Source organism: Lutra lutra, chromosome 16, assembly GCF_902655055.1.
Source record: "Lutra lutra chromosome 16, mLutLut1.2, whole genome shotgun sequence".
NCBI classification, from domain to species: domain Eukaryota; kingdom Metazoa; phylum Chordata; class Mammalia; order Carnivora; family Mustelidae; genus Lutra; species Lutra lutra.
In genome coordinates, this window is record NC_062293.1 from 54,477,277 (window position 1) to 54,499,234 (window position 21,958).

Below are 21,958 nucleotides of genomic sequence, written 5' to 3' on the forward strand. Positions count from 1 at the left end.
CCCCTGCAGGCTCAGCAGAGCACCCTAATATCCACAATAACAGGCCTTTGGACCCCTAGTTCTGGTTGTCAGGTGAACATGGGCTTTCTGATTTAATAGATCTGGGAAAGGAAGCATGCCACAGCCACCTTACAAAAATCTGTGGCTGTGACGACATGTTAAAGACTAAGAAGTCATACACTACGTGAACTGGTTTCCGTGTGTTGAATCATGAGTTTTCCAAGCCCATCATACCCCAGGTTTCCGTCCCCTCCCAACCCAACATGACCAACAGTGCAACTAGTCGTGCACAGAGCCCCTTTCACATTGCTTCCGAACCTTCTCAATTAAAGGGCCTGTTCCAAAGTGCTGGACATCGAGGTGGAGGTCCAGATGGGTGGGACAAGACCCACTGCAGAGCAGGTGTCCAGTACAGGCAAAGGACGCGTCACACAGCAAACTGAGCTCTAGGGTAGACCGGTGGCTCTGGTGTAAAGATCCCCATAGATTTTGGGGTTGCAATCAAGTGGGTCTGGTAGGGCTCCTCTGAGGACCAGACAGCTATGTGACAAACAAAATGGCGGCAGGCACGTCAGGTTTGGAGACTTGAAAGAGGACTGAGCGTCAGTCTTCTGATTATAAAGAGCCAAGGCCACTGGGATTTCTTTGGGCAGACGCAATCCTGCTCGGACTCCAGAGGCTAGGACTGAGCTGGCACGGTGGCACAGATGTCAGCCAGCAGGGTGAGAGTGGAGAGCATGGGCCAGAGCCAGAAGGCAGCAAACAGGCAGCAGAGAGACTGGTGTGTATGGGATGGGCACTGGTGGTCCCGGTAGGATCTCTGAAGTCTATGGCTGGCAGTGGACAGGGAGTGGAGACAGAAAGGAGTAGAAAAGGGGAGGATCAGAGCCATCAGGAAGATGTGAACAAGGAAGGACAGTCCATCAGTGACATAATTTCTCTTCTTGCCTCTAGGTGCAGCCCTTTCAACGGTCCCAGCTGAGTTTGTTGAGACCCAGCCAGGGACACGGCCAATGGGAGGCATCAGACAAATGCTTAGGGACTATGGGTCCTTCCTGGAGGATGGGCAAGAGAGTGCAGACATCTTATCCAACTCTTCAGGAGGCAAAAGGGCTTGCACAAAAAAATATTTGATGGGTCCAGGGATGGCATTCTGCCATTGTCAGAAAAATAAAAGGGATTCTGCAAGGTTATTTTCATGTATTATTTGGGACAAAGAATCCATGAGATAGATGTCGCTATTTTATAAAACAAAACAAAAAGCCAATACAAACAAGGTATGAAAAATACATAGTAACCTGTACCCTCAAATTTCCAAGTCAGAGCTTACACAGAGTATAAGGGCACAGGGGTGAACTAATCAATACTTTGTGGTTCAGAGTGTTGGCACAGTCAGGACAGCCCGTATCTCACACCAACACCCGAGGGCCACAGAAGGAAAGTTCTGAAAATTTTTTTTAAAATTGTATCACTGCCAAATTCAGATCGGCAAAATGTTTCTGTGATTCAGTGCTTCCCGACCCTAGAGACACATGAGAATCAGCCAGGACACTTAAAAAGTACCCGTGTCTGAATCACAGCCCAGGCCAATTAAGGCAGCCTCGAAGAATGGGGTTGGGGCCACTGGACGGCAGCCTTTTTTTAAAAAAGCTTGTTCTATCTTTTGTTGCATAACGAGCCACCCTTGAAATGAAGCAGATTATTTATCTGGGTCACAAATCCACACTCTTGGCAGAGTCTGGCAGGCACAGCTATGTACCAAACACAGCATTAGCTGAGAAGGTTCGGCTTGGCGAGGAAGGCTCTGAGACCATTCCCTCCCAAAGCTGGTAAGTGGATGCTGGCCGTCAGCTCAGGGCTCAGCTGGGGGTGAAGGCCGGGGACTTTAACTTCTCTCTGAGGGGCTGCCTGGGGTCCCACACAGTGAGGTAATTGTGTTCTAAGAGTAAGTATTCAAGAGACGCAGGCATAATCGACAAGGCTCTGTCTGATCCAGCTTCCAAAGTCCTAGCACGTCACTTCAGTCACGTTCCGGTAGATCAGTCAGTCGCTGAGGCCAGCTCATAGTCCAAGGGAGTGCGGTTAGATTTTGACCCTCAATGGGGAGAAGGACCAAGCACCTGCTGCCATTTTCACCACAAAGCTCCTGGCATACGGAGGAAGGTATCAGGTCCCGCGGCTGCTGTAACAAGCACCACAAAGTTGGTAAATGACAGAAATCTATTCCCTTCCCATTCTGGAGGCCAGAAGGCCAAAATCAGCAGCAATGGGCTGAAATCAAGATGGCAGGAGGGCTGTGCTCCCTCCAGGGGCTCCAGGAGAGAAGCTGTTTCTTGCCTCATCCGCCTCTGGTGGCTTCCGTTCCTTGGCACGCAGTCACATCCACATCCTTAAATCTCTCTGTTCCGCCTTCCCATTTTTCCTTCTCTGCGTGTGTATATCAAATCTCTGTTTGAATTTTTAATATATGGGATTGCAATTAGGGGCCACTCCAGTAATCCAGAGTGGCCCCCTTAGTTCATGGTCCTTCTTTTAATCACATCTGGAAAGACCCTTTTCCCAAATAAAGTAATAGTTATAGGTTCCAGGGTTTAGGATCTGCTGCTAGCTTTGAGAGAGAGAGGCATTATTCTGCCAATCACAGTAATGAGAAAGGTGGATGTGAGCTCTAAAATCTGCCTCCAGGTCTTGCTGAAGAAACTCCATTTCCTGAGTCATCCTTAATCAAAGGCAGCAGGACAAAGCCTGGAGCGGGGGTGGGAAGTGAACCACTTTGTATGAGATCTAGGATATAAAAGCCACCAGCCAGGAAAACGATGTACAATTTTTTTTTTTAACTTGACCAAAATGCTTTCGTAAAGTGGGCTTTAATTTGTCAGTGTTTCAAGAGGGTAGTCTGAAGACCTTACAATGTGTCTCATAGATCTTAAGAGCTCCGAAATGGGATAAATGTGGAGAATTCCCTTACTATTGCTAAAATAGCACAAGGGCCTTCCGCTGGTGCAAATGGCTGTCTTCTCCCCCGAGAATACTTCCAACTGTAGGTTTCTGTTTCTGGGAAAGCTGATTAGAAACTGATCATCTGCAAACTCACTGTTCCTTAAAGCACCCAGGCCAATGCCCCAGACAATGGAGCAAGGATGCCCCTACACCAGTTAAGCCCTCCCCGTCATTTAACATTTAATGCAAGTTTTAAGATAGATAAACTATATCCACTTAGCTTGCAAGAGTAATTCATGCAGCACAGCCCCTACACTCTTCAAGTAGATGGTGGTGGTTCTGGCTTTAAAACAGAACAGTGTGCGGAACGGGCAAATCATTTACAAAGTTCTTGAATGACAGAGAGAGGAGGCAATTGTTTAACAAATCATCATTCAAGAGGCACCTGGGGGGGGGGGGTCAGTCTTTTAAGCATCCGACTCTTGATCTCAGCCTAGGTCTTGATCTCAGGATTGTGAGTTCAAGTCCCGCATCGGTCTCCACGGCCAGCATGGAGTGCACTTTTTTTTTTTTTTAAAGATTTTATTTATTTATTTGATAGAGATCGCAAGTAGGCAGAGAGGCAGGCAGAGAGAGGGGGAGGAAGCAGGCTCCCTGCCAAGCAGAGAGCCTGATGTGGGGCTCTATCCCAGAACCCTGGGATCATGACCTGAGCCAAAGGTAGAGGCTTTAACCTGCTGAGCCACCCAGGCACCCCATGGAGTACACTTTAAAAAAAAAATTATCATTCAAGTTTTGACCATTCAAGTTCTTCTCAGCTGGACATATTTCTCAAAGGAAGAGGGTTGCTTAAACTGAGGTTAAAAACAAAATCTGAGGGACTTGCTAATATGCGCTCCTCTCTCTTTCTGGATCTCTCTCTCTCACCAAGCAAAGATCAGACTCGAAGCATGCTCTTTTTTAAAAACTTAAGGAGGAGGCGCCAGGGTGGTTCAGTCAGTTAAGCATCTGACTCTTGATTTCGGCTCACATCATGATCTCAGGGAGGGTCCTGGGATCGAGCCCCACCGTCCTTGGACTCTGCACTCAGTGGGGAGTCTGCTTTGGGATTCTCTCTCCCTCTGCTCCCGACCCCAGTCTCTAATAAATATATCTTCAAAAAAAAAAAATTGAAGGAATTTCCCCTTACTCTCTCTGACATCTAGGAATTTCTAGTTTTCTTTCCTCATTAGCTGCAGCATAACCAACAGCACAGAGCTCCCTCCCCGCCCCACACATAGCAAGGGTCTCCGCGGCGTAAGGAGACAAGCAGGGATCCATCATCCCAGGACACAGGTCCAGGTCCCCAGTGCCAACCTCCATTCAGAAACCAAGAGGGGTGAACAGTTAAGATGCACCCCTACAATTCTTGGTTTTCAACCTCCCCTCTGAGGCCCTTCAGGCCATACCTTAAAAGCAAGCCAATCTTTCTGGCTGCCTTGAGACGGGTCAGGGAGGCAGAAGGAAGCTGTCCGAATCTCTGTTATTTTCATTCAGGGCTTTCTGGTCCTGGTCCATTTTGAAAGAGCAGCCGCTGAATTCTGTGTCCCCGCAGCAATTTTTAATTCTTTACACGATGGACTTGCCAGAACAAACAGTGCAATGCTGGTTCCTTCTGCAAGACACAGCTGCTGATGCCCTGAGCTTATGGGGTGCTCTCGACGCACACACTTTGGCTACCCTGGCTGGTGCTCCCCATCAATCCGCTGTGCTCATTACGAAACCTGTTGATGCCCGTTTTGTTGGTTTCGGGACTCACGGTACGCAGTTACACGTCATGTAAGCGGACATGAACAGGAGTGTCGAGAGGGTTGTTCCCACGCAAATTAGGTTGAATGCCTTTACGAGTCTCGTGGCAACTACATCACAGGAACTGCAGGTATCAGTCACAGGAGATGAGCAGAAGTCTTAAACACTTACAGGAATTTTACATTCAGGTTGCTTCAAGGTTAGGTCTGCTCTCTGTTTCAGAGAGACTGAACCTGACACGTTCTGAAGATGAAACGTTCAGCTATGGTTCAACGACAGGCTTACGCCCGAGTGTTGCTCAGGAACGGGAAGGAGCAGGGCCATCGTCAGTGAAAACCATGTGGGATTTGACAACTGACCCATGTTCATACATTTTGAGTGAAAATAAAGTATTCATGTATTTCCTTAAATTCCCTTTGTTGGTCAACTTTTTTTTTTTTTCCTTCTGATGAAAAGTAATCAGTACATATCACAGCCATCGGCTCAGAAGGCTGCACTTACCTCTGCCCCTAGAGCCAGGGAAGCAAGCTAAGGGATTCAGTCACAACAGTCCAGAGCAAACACAGAGGAGGAGGCTACAGCTTAATTGCTACAAATCGCCTATACCACTGCAGAGAGTGCAGCCTAATCCCGGCAATCCGGGCTCGTGTTAACCCCCCACCCCTCCTCCCTCTGGCCCCCCAACGCTGACAAAGGGACACTGGTTCATACCCATCCTTTTTGTAAAACTCCAGCATCATATTATCCGTGGCGACGCTGAGGGGCCGGCGGGCCTGCTCGGGCTGGCGCCGGTCCGCGGGGTCCATGTCTGGGGAGGGCATTGAGCTGTAGTTGGCGTTGTGGTTCACGTGTACAGGACTCCCGTAATTCCCCGTGATGTTGAACTCTATCTCTGCAGGGAAGAGAGAATGGGTGTACGCGATCTATTGGTCACACCCTTCCTGGCCAGGAGAGAGATGACCACGTGTGGCCTGTCCTCTACACTTTACCCGTAGAAAATGGTGTCCTGTGGTTCAAGATTAGGTCACCTGTTAATATGAATTCATCCTAATATAATTCATCATATTAGCAGGTGAACACCAGTGCTCACCTATCACACTAATAGCGTGAACATTAAATAAAACAATTTCTATTTATGATTAAAAAAAATTTAGTTAAAGAGGAACAGGTGGGTACTTTCTGAAAAAGGCAGAGTAGTCTTAATCGAATCAGGAAACAGGGCAAGGCCCACTCCCACCCCTGTTATGTAACACTATTGGAGAAGTGCTGGCCAATGGAGTAGGACAAGAAAATTAAATAAGAGGCAATATTATTTATAGGTGATGACATTATCTTTCTGGAAAACCAAAATGAAAACATTAAAAAGGACTGGAAACTAGAGATTTCACTAAGGTCACTATGACTGTTGGCTGTCAAGTGACACTCGAAAGTATCCCTTTCTCTCCTGGCCACAACCTATGCACCTGCAATGGCAAATGAGTCTGCTCACGTGCAAACTCTCAGAATTACGCCTTACACTCCTACCTCCTTTACTTCTTTATCCTGATCACCCACCCTCACCCAGCTGTGTCATCATAGAACTCTTAGAACATTAAAAGTGAAGAGCGTTCATGGTCAAAACACCTGAAACCAAGGAAAGACGATGCATCTTCCTCCCTGTTAGATCAGCACTGACTGATTACCTCTGATGGGCTCAGAACTGTTAACATTTCATCCTCCCACCACACCCATCTCAGGTTTATGTGGTGTCTCCAAGAGCAGGCGAGCTCTCTTTCCTTTCTGCTCCAGCATTTCATGATCCGTAGATTTGAAGACACCACGGTGTGGATCTTAGACCAGTAAAATCCACAGACATGGTTAGTGCAAGCAGTGGCCATCCTGTGGCCAGAATGTTGCTCAGCCAGGTATTAGATGGTAAGAAGCTACCATGACTCATGCAGATGTGCAGGGAGATTAATTATAAATGCCTTTGATTGCAAAGTTCTGAACTCCCAGTAATACTCTTATTCTTTCCCCGAGTCCCCCACCCCTGGATCTCGATGCCACCACATACCCCCAGGGAAGAACCAGTCTGCATGCTGGATGATGGGCTCGATGATCCCAACAATCTGCAGTGAAACCGTCGTCATCATCTCCGTGATGTTCCTGCGAGCACAGAACAGAGAGGGGGCAGGACCGGGTTACCAGCAGAGGCAGTGGAGAGGAACGCCTGGCCCCACAGCCCAGGAACGGCCCCTGACCTTAAGCCTGCCAACCTAGGGCTGAGAGCAGGCTTTGCCTTCAGAAGGACACTTCACCTTTCTGAACCTCTCTCTTCTACAGAATGGGGTAGCCAGAGAAGGCCTCTTTAAGGAGATATGTAAATGAGTAATATACACGGAATCACCAGAATCACCAAGTATCAGGCAGCTTTCATTGTGAGGTGTGATTCTCACAACTGCCAGACTCATCTGCTTTCCAACTCTGTTCTCCCTTTCGAGATAGGCCTCCGTCCCCGGCATCGAGATGCTGGGATGTTTGCTCTTCATAGACAAGTCAGGAAGGCCCGGGAGGAACTTGCCTGGCCCACTGTGGACTTAGATTAGCTCAGAAAAGACCCTCGCTGCAGGCCTGCAGCTCTATCAATGAGAAAGATCTGCAGAATTCTGGGTCTTCTCCCGCACCTAAAACATGAGCAGGCCAAGAGAAAAATGGGACTTGACAAATAAGAGGCTGACCATTAATCTGGGGCCCTGGCCATCCTGCCCATACGCTACCCCACGCACCTTCCTCCCCATGCACTCACCCTTCCGCTTGCGGCCACAGGAGGTTGGGTCCTAACACAATTGCCATGTTACTGGGAGTCATCTTGTTCACATCTTGATACTCTGATAGCTTGGATAAAAATTTGATCAAGTATCTGAAAGGAAGACAGAAGGGCCAGGTTTGACTCAGGCTCAACCCCAGCGACATTTCACCAGCAGAGGGCAGAAGTTTCTCTCACACAGCCCATCTTACAGACGACAAGACGCATACATCCTGCATTACAACTAAGATGTGTAATGTGCCAAGCCGTGAGAATGCTTAAAAAACACACAGACTCCGATCTCACTCTACTACATGTCAACATCTGCATCAGTGAACCCTGACCAGAGAAATTCCCTATCTGTCCTTCTGATTCAGTGTCTAGTGACCGAAGCCCCTCCTTCTTTTCAAACCTCAGTCACCTGCTACCCTCCCTGGGTGCAGACATGAGGAATGAAGTGTCCAGGTGTCATCAGGGGGGACCTCTACATGCTAGGGGTGGTGTCCCCCGGGATTAACCTCTGTGGGGCTTTGAGAGCTAATGGAAAAAAAGCTAAACATAGATTCAGCACATGAGCCAACAATTCACTCCCAGAGACCTACCTAAGAGGAATTTGCCCCCATACAAACTTGCACACAAATGTTCATCACAGCAGTGTTATTATGCAAGCCAGCCCGAAAGTGCAGACCATCCAAAAATGTCCACAAGGGAGGAATAAAACGTGGTCCAGCCATACAATGGAATACTATTCACCCACGGAAAGAAACAAGATATTGACACATGCTCCCGCACGGATGAAACTTGAGGACATCATCCTAAGTGAGATAAGCCAGACATAAAAGACCACATGTTGTAGGAGTCCACCCCGGTGAAATGTTCAGCAGGGACAAATTTGCAGAGATGGAAAAGGTAGATTCGTGTCTGCCGGGGGCTGGGATGGGGGAGTGACTGCTAACGGGAACAGTGTTCCTTTGTGGGGTGATGAAAGTGATCTAAAGTCAGTGAGGACAGTTGTATAACCCTAGACACATATGACCACTACATTGTGCACTTTGAAAGGACACAATGCTATGTGAATTACAGCTCAAGGAAATCATGAGGAAGCCGTACCTTAAATCGCTCTTGGGAATTTTTTTAAATTGCAAAACATACATAAAAATTACTACTTTAATCACTCTTAAGTGGATGGCAGCATTAAAGTCAGTAGCACGAAGGACTTTCGCACTGTAAAGAACCATCACTGCCATCCATCTCCAGATCCTTTTCAGCTTCCAGAACAGACTCTCCAGACAAATAAAACACTCCCCTCCCATCCCGTGCTCCCATCCCCCAGCCCCGCCCCCCCCCGCCCCTTCTGTCTCCATGAATGTGCCAACTCCAGGTACGACACGGACGTGGAATCATACAGTATCTGTCCTTCTGGGTCTGGCTTCTTTCATTTAGCACCATGGCCTTGAGAGTCACCCACTGAGTATTGCGTCATATGTATATTTTGTTTACTCGACCAGTGATGGCCATTTGGGCTGTTTTCACCTCTTGGCTATTACGGATGATTTTGTCACGCACGGGAGAGTACAAGTATCAATCACTGCTTTCCCATCTCCTGGGTCTATATATACCCAGAAGTGGCGTGGCCGGATCGGATGGCAATTCTATGTTTAATTTCTCAAGGGCCCGCCATACCGTCGGCTGCTAGAATTTTGAACGGGGAAGCAGAAATACTCGGGCAGATGGCAACAGGGGCTGAAGCTGGGAGTCTGCGTGTAGGGAAGAACAGAGGGGAGGCGGCAGGGCCAGGAGCGGTGCTGGCAAGCCGAAGGGAGGAGGAAGCAGAGAGTGTGAAGGTGCAGAAAAGATCTGTAGAGGAGCGGGAAGTAAAATCCAGGGGCGGGGGAAGGAAGAAAAGTGAGAGAGAGTGAGAGAGAGAGAGAGAGAGAGAGAGATGTGTGGGACAGAGGCGGTGAACGGTGGAGCACGGGAGGGTACTCTTCTGGCTCCTTCTCCCTGTAGACGAGCTCAAGGACACTTCCCCCAAGCAGCTCCAGGCTTGCTCAGCCTCTCCCGGCTGTGCCCGAACACTTATCTTTACAATAAACCCACAATACTGGGGAGCCAGGCTGGCTCTGTTGGTTGGGCGTCTGCCTGCCGGGGTCCTGGGATTGAGCCCCGCATCAGGTTCCCTGCTCAGGGGGGAGGTCTCCTTCTCCTTCTCCCTCTCCCTTTGAGCTCCCCCCGCGACTCATGTGCTCGTTCTCAAATGAATAAATACAAAAAACCTTAAAAAGATAAACCCACAATATCTTAAAAATATCTTGCGTTTATCTTTGCTTCTTACACATCCGAGAACTCAACTGAATTAGCCAATGGTTTTCCAGAGTCCCATAGCGCTTTCCGTTCTGTCCTTGGCAATATGGTAATTAACAACCTCGCAGGGACGTCTGAGGCTCAAAGGAGACCATGCGCATTAACCAAGCTCGGTGCCCCCGAAAATGCCGCGCATGCCAGGTATCATGACCTTTCTCCAGGAAACCGTGTGTGTGCGGCTTAATAACCCTGACCCCAGGTCTCCAGAATCCGTCCACTTACCGGATGTTGTTGTGATTGGCCTTGGGCAATTTTTCACAAGCATTCCACAGAGCCTGAAGCCTCTTGTCTTGCTCCTGAATACTGGGGAATAAAGAGGAAAGCTGCTGGTTGAGCAGGGATCGATGAGATCTCACCGGCAATCGTACCAACCAGACGAAGAATGAGAAGCCAACGTTGCGAATGACCATACCCGCAAGCCATGATCAGCCAAGCGCTGAGTGACACCTATTTCCCTTTCTGTGGCCCCTGTCTCGCCCTGCAAACTGCCGTGGTGCGTGTCACAGGTCTCGGGTGAATGCAAGGCCGTGGGGTTGTCAGGAAGAAGATTCCAGCACAGAAACCAGGATACGACATACCAGTCAAGAGAGCTCAACCCACTTTCACACCGGGGGGCAGCCTGTTGTCTATTCAATAAATGGTATGGAAAGTTCCTTGGCATCTGACACATCACAGGTGCTCAAAAAATACCTCTGAATCAGTACATTACATGAGCTCGATATACACATAAGAAAATCTGACCTTCAAGATCTAACTCAGAGACGGATGATTTCCATGAACCAAAGATTGTCCCCTCTACAAAAGGTCTGCTCCAAGGGTTTTTACTTTGATCTATTTTTTAATAAAGCCACTAGGAATTAAAAGACATTACTTATAGGACTACATTTTATATATGCTTTTCGTGAGACTCTACAAGGCATACATGGTTAGGAAAGCCTTTCTGCTCAAAGAATCTTCTCCAGAAAAACTAAAAGGAAAACACTGGCAGGGTTAGGGCTCAGCTGTGACCCCTTAACCTGGGGCCCGAGGCAGGGTGGTGACCAGCACCCACACACGTCATCACTGTATACCCACAGGTCCATCCACAGATCCTGGCCAAGGGGAGAAAAATCTCTCTTTTCTCTCAGTTCAGCCTTGAGAAGGGGTAACCATCCTCCAAAACACACTTTTCCTAAGACTCTGATGTGCAAATCAAACGAGCCATTTAGAAACGGAGAGGTTTACAGATCATATTCGCAAAGTGGCTTCAATTTGACCAAAGGCTGGATGAGGAGGATTTGGTGCAGGGAAGCCATTAAAGACCCGGCTCCATCCTGCCCATGATCGTGTGCCAACTACCGACTCTCTACACAACCTCGCTCTCCTCATCTGTAAAATGGACTCATGGGATGACCTCCTGTCTGGAGTCAGCATGAGCAGTACAAAGGAGCCTCTGTATGAAGGGCTCAGCAGAGGGTCTGGTTGATCTCAAGCTTTAAAATCGGCATCTGAGGGGAAAGGGCAGATGCTGCCAGGACTTGGCTAGATCCCGATGCCCCCGCTGTTCTCCCTTCTCTGGCTCCTCTAGCATCAAGACCGAGTATACGGTCCAGAAATAAAGGGACGGTTTCCATCAGCAGATACGCTCTCATTTCTCTTCATCCCTAGGACCACTGAGGGGCTCTAGAGAGACGCAAAGTGCTGTAGGTAGGCACGTGGGTTCCAGGCCAGATCCTCTGGACTCAACTCCTCATTCTGCCGTTTATTAGATGACAGGTAACCTGGTGACACACCTGCTCTAAGACTTGTCTTCCTCACCTGTAAGCTAGGGAACACAGCACAACCCGCTTTCAAAGGGTTTGTTCCTGTGACAATTAAATGAGTTGAAAGCACCTAATGAGATTAGAACAGTGACAAGTCTCTAATAAACACTGGACAGAGGCATCGCTCATGGTCAATATCGTCACGGAGCTCACACCCACGCTCCACCAGAAGATGCAAGCATGCCAGGTAAACGGCCAGGCTTTTCTGATGCATAGCCTCTGCTCTACCTTGGGAAAAAAAAAAACCAGCACCCCACCACATGATGGGAGCTTGCTTCCTTTCTCTAACGCCACACACAGAGCCTGGCCTCCCTCGGAGGTCAGCTGCAGGGCCCACAGAAGCACATATGTACTTGAGCATTCCTACTGAGAGGCTACGCTGGCTGTGCCTTGAGACAAAACCTGTGACAAGAGAGCTCTACAAATCACGTCCCATCTCAGGCACCCCGTGGACCAGACATCAAGTTTTTATATTAGCTATTAATGGGCCATGATTAACATCTTTTTAACGAGTACAAGTAAGGGTCAAGACCCTGTGACCCTCCCCTTGTTCTGTGCTTCTCTCCAGAAGGAATCATGACGATCTGCTTGTATGAGCCCTTTCAGAACCTTCTACGCACTTATGCATATATAGAGGCACTCCTGCAATTACATGGTTTTGAGTGTGTTGTGTTTTAAAAAAACAAAACAGGATATTATGTGTCCTTATTAACTTGTTTTATTTAACGAAAAAGTTCCCCATCTTTTTGTGTTAGCAGGAATAGCTCAACTAGGGTTTTCCAGCGTTCCAGAGTATGTCACAGTGTAAATATGCCATGATCTATTTACTCATGCCCCTGGTCCCCAACCAATACAGCTTTAATAACATCCAGGCTTTTCCTATTCCAAATAACATCGGCATCGGCATCCTTATACCCGCTTCTCTGGGTATAAGCACGAGCATTTCTCCACCATATATGCCAAGAAGCGGAGCCCTAAGAGCAGAGGTCACACACTTTCCTCATTTCAATAAATCCTTGCAAATAACCCTACCCAACCACACACTTCAAGACGCGGCGTACTCACTTGGAAGCCTGAATCCACTCGTCATAGAGTTCAAAGGTCATCAGAGGTTCCGGCAACTCTCGGAGGTAAGATTTCAAAGCTCCTGGACACGGACACAATAATGGCTCTGAGCCACTTGACGCTGGCATAGATGGGTCCTACCAGCCGGCGTCACCCGTGGGGGTGGTCCGTCTGGGGACAGGCTCCCCTAATCCCCACACCGCGAACGGTGGTTTCCCACGTGAACGGCTCGGAGGCTTTGGCACGGTAGTGGGGCCTGCACTGCCAATCACGTTGGTTTCCCCCTATTTCCCACCATCACCTGTGTCTCTCGGCACACCTGGGAAGCTCTCTCCTCACGGGGCCCCAGCAATCAGGCGTAAAACTGAACGTCAGGTGGACACAGCTGATACATGCGGGGAAGCCGCTAGCTTGAAGGTCACGTGACCATGCGCCCTTCCCTGGATACATCTAATCCAAGCTAGGAAGCTGCTGGCTCGAGGGTCACATGACCGCACACCCTTCCCGGTATACACGGAACGCATGCCGGGAAACCACTGGCTCAAGGGTCACATGACCATGCGCCCTTCTGCGAATGCATCTGACACGTTAGGAAGCTGCTGGCTCGAGGGTCACTTGACTATATACCCTTCCCTGGATACATCTGACATATGTGCTGGCTCGAAGGTCATGAGACCACGCACCCTTCCCTGGATACATCTGATGCATGCTGGGAAGCCGCTGGCTCGAGGGTCACGTGACCATGCGCCCTTCTGCGCACGTTAGGAAGCTGCTGACACGTTAGGAAGCTGCGGGCTTGAGGGTCATGTGACTGCATGCCCTCCCCCCGATACATCTGACATGTACGCTGGCTTGAGGATCATGTGACCCCCACGCCCTCCCCGGATATATGTGACACATGCTGAGAAGCTGCTGGCCCTAGTGTTATGTGACCACGCCCCTTTCTGCCAGATACATCTGATGCATGCGCTGGCTTGAGAGTCATGTGACCACACGCCCTCCGCGGATATATCTGATGCATGCTGGGAAGCCGCTGGCTCGAGGGTCACGTGATCATGCTCCCTTCCTCATGAGCTTCTCCAGCACAGGGGGGGGGGCCCCTCGCTAAGGGGCCGAGGCGCCCACCTGCGATCGCGTGGGGGTCTGCTGAGTACTCCTGCACGTCCACCACACAGCAGTCTAGGGCAGCTTTCAGCTTCTTCAGCTTGGAGGCAGACGGCGCCACACGGAAGAGCCCCTGCAACAGCACGGAGGGTCAGTGCACAGCCCTGCAGCGCGAAGGCACACGACCAAGACCTACTCACTCGCAGCCTCCCTGCTCCCTCCCTCCAAAATCCCCTTGATCCGTTTTCCCCATCACCGCCTCCCAGTACGGCAGCTGCCCGCTCTCTAAATGTCCCATCCTCTACACGGAGGCAACTTTTGAGCGGGAACCGGGCTTCACCCACTGCAGTGTCCCCAGTGTCTGGGGCGGGGTGACGCCTCATTCTGGTTCGCTAAGCATCTGTGGGATGAATGAACCTCGGGCACTGCAACTTCTGGTGTGTTCCGGAGAGATGCTGGAGAAGTCGGCCAACACCTGGTCAGATGCGGGGGTGTAGGTAGCTGGATGTGAAAAGGTCTACAGGGCGAGAGCGTGTGTGTGTCCCGGGAGACGCAGGCCTCTACTTTTAGAGACCAAGTCTATGTCCTCAGGGGACAGGCAAACTAGGGGTGGTTTGTTAGGGAGCAATGCTTCCATCAGCCCCTCCATGTTTCATTCTTTCTTTAAAAAATGATTTTATTTATTTGACAGACACAGCAAGAGAGGGAACACAAGCAGGGGGAGTGGCAGAGGGAGAAGCAGGCTTCCCGTGGAGCAGGGAGCGGGATGCCAGACCCTGGGACCATGACCTGAACTGAAGGCAGACACTTATTGACTGAGCCACCCAGGTGCCCCCCCCGTTTTTTTTTGTTGTTTTTTTTCCGTGTTTCATTCTTAAAATTACTTCTGAATCCCTATCACGGCTTCCAAGCGAACCACTGTCCCTTGCACACAAATGAGCCCTGAAAAGAGAGAGAAGACAGATATACTGACGAGAAAAATGCAGGTCAGAGTCAGAAGGGAACCCTCAAGCCACAGGTGAGTTAGACATGACCCAACAGCTACTGATTGGTTTCGCCTTCTCAGCTCCTGGCATTCTGCAGAACAGTCCTTGCGCTTTCGACCTTTTGTGGCCACCGTGCGGATCTCCACGTTTCTTCCAAAGAAAATGTTCCTGGTCTGGAATATGGAGTGTTTGGCCTGCTAAGATGGTTAGCTCCATTCTGAATAGATGTCCAGAGCTCTCTTTGTCTGTATATGGGAGAAAGCTCCATAAATATGTTTGGACGAGTGCATAACTAAGGCTGCTGTGCCCGAGAGCAAGTGACAGCAGGTACCAAAGTGGTGGGTTGGATTCTCATAGAACCACGCTACTGTCGTGGAGGAAACCAAATGCAATGGCACCTGGTGACAGATACTGCCAAAGAGAAGTGAGTAGGGCTAACAAACAGCCTGTAGACTTTTGACCATGTCACTGAGAAGGCCATTTCACTGAGTGACAGATCAAATCCAAGAGGAGGAGGAGGGGCTTCTTACAACAGCTAGTGAGTGCAGTTTGGGGGTGTCTGAGGAAAATCTGTGGGTGCATATTGAAGAAATGGTGGCACACGTGGTAGTGGAGCCCAGAGGAGGGGGAAGGACCCCAAAAGCTCCCTGAGGGCAGGGATGGGGTGATGGTGCTGGCAATCCCAAGCTGCTGGCAGGGGAACCGGGGAGTCAAGGCAAGAACAAAACCAAAGAGCTGGGGAAGGAGTATGAGGTTGTAGTTGAATTGGAAAAAAAGCTGTTTTTTTCCAGGCTAGGGACAACCTGAGCATTTCTGTTACTACAAGGAGAAAAGCTGGTACAAAGTAGGGAAAAACAAAAAGGGGGGGTGGTGTGTAGGGAGAGGGAGAAATAGCCCGTTGATGCTGATTAGATATTTGAAGACATGAACATATTATGTTTCTGTTTTGTACATAATGCTTTTATGTTCCATAGTATATATAATTACAATCTATTCCCTATCTTTTAGAGAAACATACTGAAGTATTGCAGATGAAATGACACAGTGTCTGGGACTGGCTTCCAATTATCCAAGGCAGGTGTTGGGGGACAGGAACGGAGGCAGAGGGGAAGCAGGACGGTCCATAATCTAGGTGATGAGGCTCATTATTTCATCTTTATGTGTTGCAGTTTTTCCATAATTTAAAAAAAGCGATGGAGTGAGGGGAGGCCCAATTCACCTCCCTCCGTAAGGCTCTGGCTCAGGGACTCTAAAGATCTCCATACCTAGTAACCAGTAACAGACACGAGAATGCCCGGCGCTTAAAACGTGGTCTAAAAACCCCACATTTATCCCATCCCTTGGGAAGAGCCCGCATGTGGACACGCCTGGCACGGAGGCGGTGGCCAACATGCATTTGGACGATCACTGGCTTCCTTCTCTGGTGCAGACCTCGGTTTGTCACACATGACCCAGAGCCCACGTAAAGACTTAATCTGAAATAATCAGTTGTGTTACATAGATGCTAGACACGTGTCCCCCCAGCAAGTTCATATGCCACGTGTATACTTTGCTCAGCGGTAAATGCACGGCCCACCCTAAGTGTATATTGATTGTCTGATCAGATCAAAGGAAGATGGACCAAAGATTTCAAAAGCGCCTAGAGAAGAAACCAAGCGCGAGCTCCATCTCCCAGGAAATGGTTTACACGCCAATAAAACAAGAGTCACCCATTTCCCATAGACTTCTTTACATGTGGCTCTTAAGAAGGGCTTGTCCCCGTCAACATCAATCCTGTTTTCAGGATCTCTCAAAGAGTCACGATCAGAAAGGTTAAAAGGTCTATTTTTTAAATGAGGGAATTCATCAAGCAAAGAAGGAAAAGGTGGAGGATGGGGCAGAAAAAGAAGAGAACAAGAGGGGAGAGGGAGGGAGGAGCTGTGGTCTGGCCTCAACCAGTTAAATATGAAGACAGGATGGCTGGAGCGGGGCCGGAGGTTTCTCAGGGGCCAGTGGTATCAGCCTCGCACAATCCTCCTCCCCATTGACGAGTGAAGGCTCGAGGAACAGAGCGGGACCAATGTGTGTGCTGCAGGTCGGGGAGCTGTCCCGTATCACGACATGTCTGGGTTGGCGGGGGCCAGGGAGGGAAGGAGATTCCCACAGGCTCTGTGGCCCAGAGCAGGGCACCTGCTTGGGGCCGGGTGCAGCGGTCCCCAGACCTACCTCCTCCTGCATCCCACACTCAAGCAGCATCGTCACGCAGGCCTCGATGGGGAAGGCGATCTCCCGGCCGCTGATCGTGAGGTGCTCCTCCAGAGGCTTCCCGAAGGAGGGCTTCTCCACCCAGGCCTCTGAGCAGGGAAGTGAGAGAGGGGCCTGTCAGCAGTTAGTGACGGGCACTTGTGCTGGAATAGTTCTTTCCTTTGGGTCAGGCAGAGAGTTGCCTGATTCCCAAAGACACGGAGGCCCAGTTGAGTCTCCATTCTTGTGGTCTGGGGAGGAGGGAGGAGCCTAGGTAGGGCAGGCGGCTGGGAGTGAGCAGCGCCTGGACCTGCTGGGCTTCATACGGATACGCACCAACCACACACCTCCACACATGCCCCCCAACTCACCCCTGGAGGGGGGCAGTGTGTATGTGGGTGTGCTGGCTCAAAGAACCAATGTGGAAAGTTCTGGAGGCTCATTGGTGGGGCTAGAGGAGATCGGGGTATATTGGGGGTGGGGTACTCATCCCGGCGGGCAAGCGGCCTCACCCACCTCCCCGCTTCAGGGAGGGTCTGCACTTACCCTGTTGTGCTTTTATCTGAGGCAACACGGCCTGCAAGAGTGCCAGGGACTTCCTGTGGTACTCGGCCTGCACTTCGATGAGCTGAAGAGACACAGGGACAAGCATTACCCATTGTGGGAGGGTGGGGAGTGCGGCTGCCATGCCCCATGGGAGGCTCTGCGAGAAGGTGTCCCCTCTTCCTCACCTCACCCTGCTCTCTCTCAGGCCACTCCAAATGAGGGCTCGAGCTTTCCGCCTCCTCAGCCTCTGGAGCAAAGGAGTCCCCTCAACGGGACATTTGGGAGGCAGGAGAGTCACCAAGGATGAGGGGGACCACCCTGGGAGCCCTGGTGCCTGATACAGATAACTTGCCTTCACCGGGACCTCACCTTGCCTCGCACCCCATCCTCAAACAAAGTCAACCGAGAGGAGGGCAAGAGGAATATATAAATGGGGACACATTTAGAAATCAGTCTGTTGGTAAAGCATCCAACTCTTGGTCTCGGCTCAGGCTATGATCTCAGGGCCGTGGGATTGAGCCCCATGTTGGGCTCCACACGGACTCTGCTTAGGAGTCTCTCTTCCCTCCTCCCTGCCCACCCCCTCCCACCAAGCATGTACACTCCACTCACTCTATTTTTTTTAAAAAATCCATTTGCCTAGATGACAGAGCTTAATGCTAGGCTGTATATATCTTGGTTTCTGCAAAGTGAGTTCAATATATGACTGATCGGAAACTGTGTGGCTTGGTCCACAATCCCCAAGGACCCTGGGCTCATGTACAATGGCTCCGGCTCCGTGATGCAGCCCCAAAACCCAAATTCTTTCAAATTTACCTATTTTGACCATTCTGCTAACGACACAGCTGCTGAAATGTTAACAAGAACAGATGGACCTGGGTAAGCAACAGTCCTGCCATTTTTGTTCTGAGACTCCCCTCACCCTTGCAACGGTGTGCAACTGAAGGAAAGCGAAGCAAATCTCTCCATTGAAATGGTTGGCACATTTGCGACGACATGGATGGAACTAGAGGGTATTAAGCTTAGCAAAATAAGTCAATGAGAGAAAGACAATTAACATATGATCTTCCTGATATGAGGAAGTTAAGAGGCAACGTGGGGGGTTTGGGGGTAGGAAAGGAATAAATGAAGCAAGATGGGATCAGGAGGGAGAAAAACCAAAAGAGACTCTTACTCTCAAAAAACTGAGGGTTGCTGGGGGGAGGGGGGCAAGGAGAGGGTGGTTGGGTTATAGACATTGGGGAGGGTATGTGCTATGGTGAGTGCTGTGAAGTGTGTAAACCTGGTGATTCACAGACCTGTATTCCTGGGGCCAGTAATACATTATATGTTAATAAAAAAATTAAAAATTGTTAAAAAAAAAAAAAAAAGAAATGGTTGGCACGGAGAGCAGATACTACTGTCTCCAAGTAAAAACTAAACACTAGTTAAGAATTAGATGTAAAAAAAAAAAATTAGAACATTAAAAAAAATGGTACAAAAATGGCAAGGAGGCAGTCCAAGAAAGTTTTGGAATGTCAAAAATGTCTTTAAGTTCCAGAAATTCTAAAATATTATCTCTGTAAATATACCCCATGGAATATACTTGAGAAAGTGCTATTATTTTAAAATAAACTTTCCAGGCTGGAAGGAATGCTCATCAGTTCTTTTTGGGGGGTTGAAGGAACGCCTCTGAAAGTCTGGACCACTCACTGGTCACAGCGTTCGGGGACTGCTACCAGCCCGGGGTGCTTACAATTGAAAAACTTTCAGGATTTCTCCTCCTCACCTTCTTTATCATCCCATCACTTCTCCAATCATTTAAGGTTTGAATTTTTGCCTCCAGCTTTAAAGGCACATGAACTTAACTGGATTTTTAATTTATATTTTTTCCCTCAAAAAAAATTTTTTTTAATTATCACTGGTTTTGTTTTATTTTGTTTTCGACTTGCCTTGCACTTACCCTGGTAGAGAGCCAGGGTCTTAATTATTTGGACCAGATCATTCGAGTATGGATGACTCAGATCCTGTCTCTCTCAGATCTAAATCTGCTTTCATCGATGAGAGACAGGTGAACAGGCCATATTAATCATTGTTTACCTACTTGTCGTTGTCTTTGCCCAAAATCGAAATGAGAAACAATTATGAGCTGGGGGTGGGGCTATCTTCTTCTCCCCAGTTTCCTTGTTTATGACTGACCCAGCTTTTGTAACCTTGGCCCGAGTGACATTTGGGACTGAGTCATTCTTTGCTGTGGGGGACTGTCCCATGCACTGGAGATGCTTGGCCTCACTCTTGACCTCTCCTCCCCAGATGCACCTCCTACCCGCCCCCAGCTAGGGGTGATGGCCACAAATGCCTGCAGACATGGCCAGGCAGCCAATGGAGTAGGGGACAAAAATCACCTCTAATTGAGAACCACCGCCACACACCACGGGGGCTGCTATCATCTTCATGGATGGGTTCAGTTTTATTCTTAGGTTTTTAGAGAAATCCATACAAGGAGAAATAGAAGACGGGACTTAATCACAGAAGAGCTAAAACCCATAATTCTTTCCCACGACGTGCTCCAAAGGCCTTTAGGTTTCATGGCACGTTCCTTCCTGTCCACGCCCTCTTGTGAGTGAGCCTGACTTCTCTTACCCTTCTAGACCCTTACCGTTTGAAAGTAGTTTGCATAGTCGATTTCTTTGGCCACGAAACTGTACATGTCTGCCGAGAGCTGGTCCTGTGGAAGGTAAAACGCACAACCAGAGTAAACAGAGAACACTTGACCGGCTAACGCGTGAGTCTAGACATCATGGAAGCAAGAACCTTCGCCACTGTTCAATCTCATTTTTAACTATTCCTGCCATGGCAAAGACTTTTCTCATGGGCATTTCTGCATTTCCCAACCCTGACTCCAAAGAGTGAGTAAGTGTGGAAGGAGCACCTCTGCCAGGCGTCTCCCCAGGGATTGTAACACATGAACCACATCCAAAGCCAGGAAAGCTGGTGCGGGGGAGTGATGTGCAAATTACTTCCATGCATCTCCATAGCCCGTGTAACCATTCCTGAAAATGGACCGCCCTCTCTTCTCCTGGTTTGCTCTCTTTACCCCCCAAGACTGACTGGTTGATCACAAGCATATGGGAAAGAGGCGGAAACGCACCAATTTGGGGGAAGTTGGCGAAGACAGATGGGCGGGTTCAAAGGAGGGCAGCTGATTCGAATTTTGGAAAAACCGGGATTTAGTCAATGCCCCAGGCAAATCTCATGGTGTTAACTGTCCTTCGCCATCCGGCTCTGTGGGATCGGGGGCACCTGAATCTGGAATGTATCCTCCTCCTCCGAGAAGGGTTTCGGTTCCATAGAAACACCCATAGGGACGTATGATAAAAGTACATTCTGAGAAGGGTGCAGACTTGGTCACTAACCACGATTTTTAGCATGCCATGTGTGTGACCTTGTCTGCACGACTCAGGTGAGCTCTCAAGGTCCTTCCTGTCCGGGAGCCTTAGGTAGGAGAGATCTTTACAAGCGATGCTTAGTCGAGAGAAGACTCTGTGATGGATGCGTTGAGGAAAATAGGAGAACAGCCCAAGAAGGACTGATCCAGATGCTGAAGGATTCAAGCAAGCAACCTCGTGCTTCACCAACAGCCTGAAGTGTAGAAACGTCAAGCATTCTGCACCAATCCCACCCACCCTCAGCCCATCCAGCTGCCAGTTACATACACTATCCTCAGTGAGAGCACTGGGATATGAGCAGCTGTCTGTTTCCTCTTCCGGTATCCTTGACAGGCAGACCATGTGGAAGTTTCTGCACCCAAGGAACAGAGTTAAAAGGGAAATCTGTTCTCTAGAGAGCTTCAAGCACAGATTAGTCAATGCTACACTTGGTCCAGCTTCAAATAATGAAGGAGGGGTCGGGGGGGCGCAAATGAATTAAGATTCGTTGGGAACAGTCTAGGCACTAGGCACAGTGTCACTCCGAGTTCTCATCTGACTCTCTTGGGTGAAGTGCTCAATTTCCAGTTTTGGTTGAGTAGCTACTGAGAGTTCAAGGATCTTATCTCCTGTCTGTCCTCCACCATCTGAAACATGTTTCACATACTAGTAAGGACTTTGTAACCATCTGCTGATATAACAGAAGGAGAAACACAGACTTAGCAACAGTAACTTTCCTGAGAAATTAAATGGGTTCTAAACCTCAGCTCCCCCTCTCCGGAGCATCCTGGCAAAGGAAAGCCTCTGTGGGGCTGCTGAATCTAGCAAAGGTTCTACAGGAATTGAATTCATCTGCCATCCCTCCCCAGAACCTTTAGTCAGGGGACATCCATCACCAGCAGTCATGAGGGAGGTATGTCAAGTCAGGGAAAACACAGAGAGCCAGAG

The 21,958-nt window shown here is 49.2% G+C and overlaps 1 protein-coding gene across 5 annotated transcripts in view; it reads right to left on the reverse strand.

The window, feature by feature from the left end:
• ARHGAP44 (Rho GTPase activating protein 44) overlaps positions 1-21,958 on the reverse strand; it is a 176,198-nt gene that overhangs the window by 19,170 nt on the left and 135,070 nt on the right. For all 5 annotated transcript variants that reach the window (XM_047706570.1, XM_047706568.1, XM_047706567.1 and 2 more), the window contains exons 8-16: positions 20,242-20,310; positions 17,604-17,685; positions 17,040-17,167; positions 13,870-13,981; positions 12,745-12,826; positions 10,100-10,180; positions 7,514-7,627; positions 6,782-6,873; positions 5,440-5,620 (exon numbers count right to left, since the gene is read on the reverse strand). In XM_047706570.1, coding sequence (XP_047562526.1) covers positions 5,440-5,620; positions 6,782-6,873; positions 7,514-7,627; positions 10,100-10,180; positions 12,745-12,826; positions 13,870-13,981; positions 17,040-17,167; positions 17,604-17,685; positions 20,242-20,310 — 941 coding nt within the window. The remainder of the gene's footprint in view (positions 1-5,439; positions 5,621-6,781; positions 6,874-7,513; positions 7,628-10,099; positions 10,181-12,744; positions 12,827-13,869; positions 13,982-17,039; positions 17,168-17,603; positions 17,686-20,241; positions 20,311-21,958) is intronic.